This window comes from Lactuca virosa, chromosome 4 (assembly GCF_052849685.1).
Source record: "Lactuca virosa cultivar CGN04683 chromosome 4, Lactuca_virosa_CGN04683_v6, whole genome shotgun sequence".
Classification (NCBI taxonomy): domain Eukaryota; kingdom Viridiplantae; phylum Streptophyta; class Magnoliopsida; order Asterales; family Asteraceae; genus Lactuca; species Lactuca virosa.
Genome location: NC_136429.1, coordinates 47819997 through 47823283, shown reverse-complemented (window position 1 = coordinate 47823283; position 3287 = coordinate 47819997). Strand labels below are relative to the sequence as shown.

The window sequence follows — 3287 nt, the reverse complement described above, 5'->3', positions numbered from 1 at the left end:
AAATATCAAATAAATAAATATTCGTCCTCAAATTCCATTCACAAAATCACTAACAGATTTAACTCATAACTTTTGAACATCTTATCATATGGCGACTAGATTTGGTCACTAATCATCAACTATGTGAAAATTAATTATCAAAGACTTCTGATTTCTGCACCTGGTTGAAGGGTTAAATGGGTCCACTGATCGGATATCTAGCAGGTTTTCCAGCCAGTTTTCTGTTCCTGTACGTTATAATGATGCTCGTTAAGTTTCTTCACAAAGTGTGGTGGATGCCTATCCGTATACAACATGCCATGAGATCTCAAGGAATCAAAGGCCCTTCTTACATGTTCTTCCATGGAAACACCAAAGAGATCTCGAACATGCGATTAATATCCATGGGTCGACCCATGGATCATTTATCCCACGAAATCTTCCCCAGAATTCTACCTCATGTTCATTCATGGGTTAACTTATACGGTAACAAATTCATATCCATTCATGATTCATGTATTAAACTTTCATCATCTTGTTGCTAATTAATTAGTTTGTCGTGTTTTGTTTGGAAATTCTTGTTTAATTTTAGGAAGGAATTTCTTGAATTGGTATGGTCCTCAAGCTCAATTGGTGGTTACTGAAGCTGAACTTATCAAAGAAATATTGTACAATAAAGATGATGTTTACCCAAAAATCGAACTGGAAGGCCATGCAAAGAAGCTGTTAGGAGATGGTCTCTCTTCAACCAAAGGTGATAAATGGACTAAGCTTCGAAAGCTCGCTAATGGTGTCTTCCATTCCGAAAGCTTAAAGGTAACTGCTCATTTACTTCCATATTCTCCATGAAATGATGAATTAATTTTTCCAGTAGAAACATGCATGTGTACTAATGGAAGTTTACCGTATGTAGAGCATGATTCCAGCGATGATTTCTAGCACTGAAACAATGCTTGAAAGGTGGAAAGAGTACAACGGGAAAGAAATCGAAGTGTTCCAAGAATTCAGAATATTAACATCCGAAGTCATTTCCAAGACTGCTTTCGGAAGCAGTTATTTAGAAGGGAAGAAAATCTTTGATATGTTGATGAAGTTAACACTGATTGTTTCAAGGAATGCGCATAAAATCCGGCTTCCTGGCATCAGGTTAATCGATCTTTACAAATGCTTATGATCAAATCAATCTTTAGAGATAATTAAACATGTACAACTACTCGATTTGTTCTTGAAGCAACTTGATCAAGACCAATGATGACATAGAATCAGAGAAACTTGAACAAGGAATCAAAGATTGCATTGTTGAGATCATACAGAAACGAGATCAAGAAAGAAACTTGGAAACAATCAGAAGCGATTTTCTTGGAGAACTACTTGAAGCTTCTCGTGATAAAGATGATCTGAAACGGATCTCTTTAGATGATATGGTGGACGAGTGTAAAACATTTTATTTTGCTGGACATGAAACAACCACATCTTTACTTGGATGGACTGTTCTTCTTCTATCAATGCATCAAGACTGGCAAGAAAAAGCTCGGAAAGAAGTTTTCGAGCTCTTTGGAGAAACAAACCCTAATCAAGATTCAATCACAAGACTCAAAACAGTAATTATAAAACAAAACCCTTCATTGGTTCTTTCTATTTAACACAAATGTTCAGTAACATATATCAACCATCTTTCTTTTATATGTTGTTAATTAGATGAACATGATTGTTGAAGAATCTTTAAGACTATACCCACCAGTTCCCGCTATAAAGAGAAAAGTGGCGAAAGAAGTTAGATTAGGGGAGATGAGCCTTCCAGCGAACATGGAGCTGTATATTTCGCCATTAGCGATTCACCATGACCCTAGAATATGGGGAGATGATGTTCATATGTTTAAGCCAGATAGGTTTGAAGGGGGGATAGCTAAAGCAACAAAGAACACACCAGCAGCATTCTTGCCATTTGGGTTCGGACCAAGGACTTGTGTAGGATTAAATTTCGCACTGGTGGAAGCCAAGATTGCACTTGTGATGATTTTGCAGAGATTTACGTTTAAATTGTCACCAAATTACGTTCACTCTCCTGTTCAACTTTTTATGGTTAGACCCCAGCACGGAGTTCAGATCTTTCTTGATGCTATTTAACTGAAAACTCAATCGACAATTAGGATGTGAATGAGTGACTTTATTTGTTGTTTTAAGAAAGGTTGTCGTGGGTCAAATGTCAAGAAGAACTTGCCCATGAGGGATTTTAATTTTAGCATGATTGAAATTGAATGTGCAAATGTGTTTATACTTTTTGTTGCTTGTTTTTTTGATGGTATTTCACTATTTTGTATGGAGTAAAGGGAAAATGACTTATAAGCCCAACAAATATTCCAAACTGTTCAAAAAAATCTCAATTACGTTTTGTATGTTAAAAAAAACCCAACGAGTTTAACCTTTTGTCTAAAAAAAACTCAACTAACTTACAATTTTGTTCAATTGTCATTAGGCACTACTACAAAAACAGCCTTTTACGACATGCAATGCGTGTCGTAAAACGCTCAGACGACACGCAAATGCGTGTCAAGGAAGGCCCTGTCATAACGAAAGACGACACGCTTTTGCGCGTCGTTTATTTACGACACGCATTTACGACGCGCAATTACGACACGCATTTACGAAGCACATTTACGACACGCATTGCATGTCAGGGAAGACCCTGTCATAAAGGAAGATTACACGCATTTGCGTGTCGTAACCTTAAGACGTGCGTTTAGGACACGCATTGCGTATCATTAAAGCCTCTGTCATAAATGAAGATGACATGCATTTGCGTGTCATAAACTTCAGCAACCATTTACGACACGTCTTTACGATACCCATTTACACATAATACAAAATTATGGAAACAAATATATACCAAAACAATCAATTTCATCCAATAACATCATGTCAAAAAATTGTAATACATTGATATTAAGGGCATCTGATTGTACATATTTATTAAAAGGTTTTCCCTAACTATATACCCTAATACTACATCGCTATTAAGGGGCACCTTCTTGTTTCAGATATCATGTCCAAAAAAATCCTCCATAACATTGGTTTGCCACCTAGTGTACTGGGTTACTGTCCACCAGCCAAGTCCCCTTCTTCCTTGGTGGTGTTTGGTGACTCTGGTGCTTTGACTTGACACATTTTCTCAAATTCATCTTCTGTCCATTGCTCCTCATAAGATCGCACCTAAGTAAAGTAATAACAAAAAATATAACATGGATTCAAACAACAAAATGCACCAAAATATATAAGTCGGAAAACAAACAAACCTCCCTTGCTCGCTT

General features: G+C 36.8%; 1 protein-coding gene across 1 annotated transcript; it reads left to right on the top strand.

Annotated features, from left to right (window-relative positions):
* On the top strand, positions 1–2261 carry LOC145103991 (cytochrome P450 CYP749A22-like). Its single transcript, XM_079041272.1, has 5 exons — positions 1–465; positions 572–795; positions 893–1125; positions 1211–1580; positions 1678–2261. Exons 1-5 carry the CDS (start codon positions 177–179, stop codon positions 2104–2106), a joined length of 1545 nt encoding a protein of 514 aa, XP_078897398.1. The 5' UTR covers positions 1–176; the 3' UTR covers positions 2107–2261.
* Positions 2262–3287: the final 1026 nt, after the last annotated feature.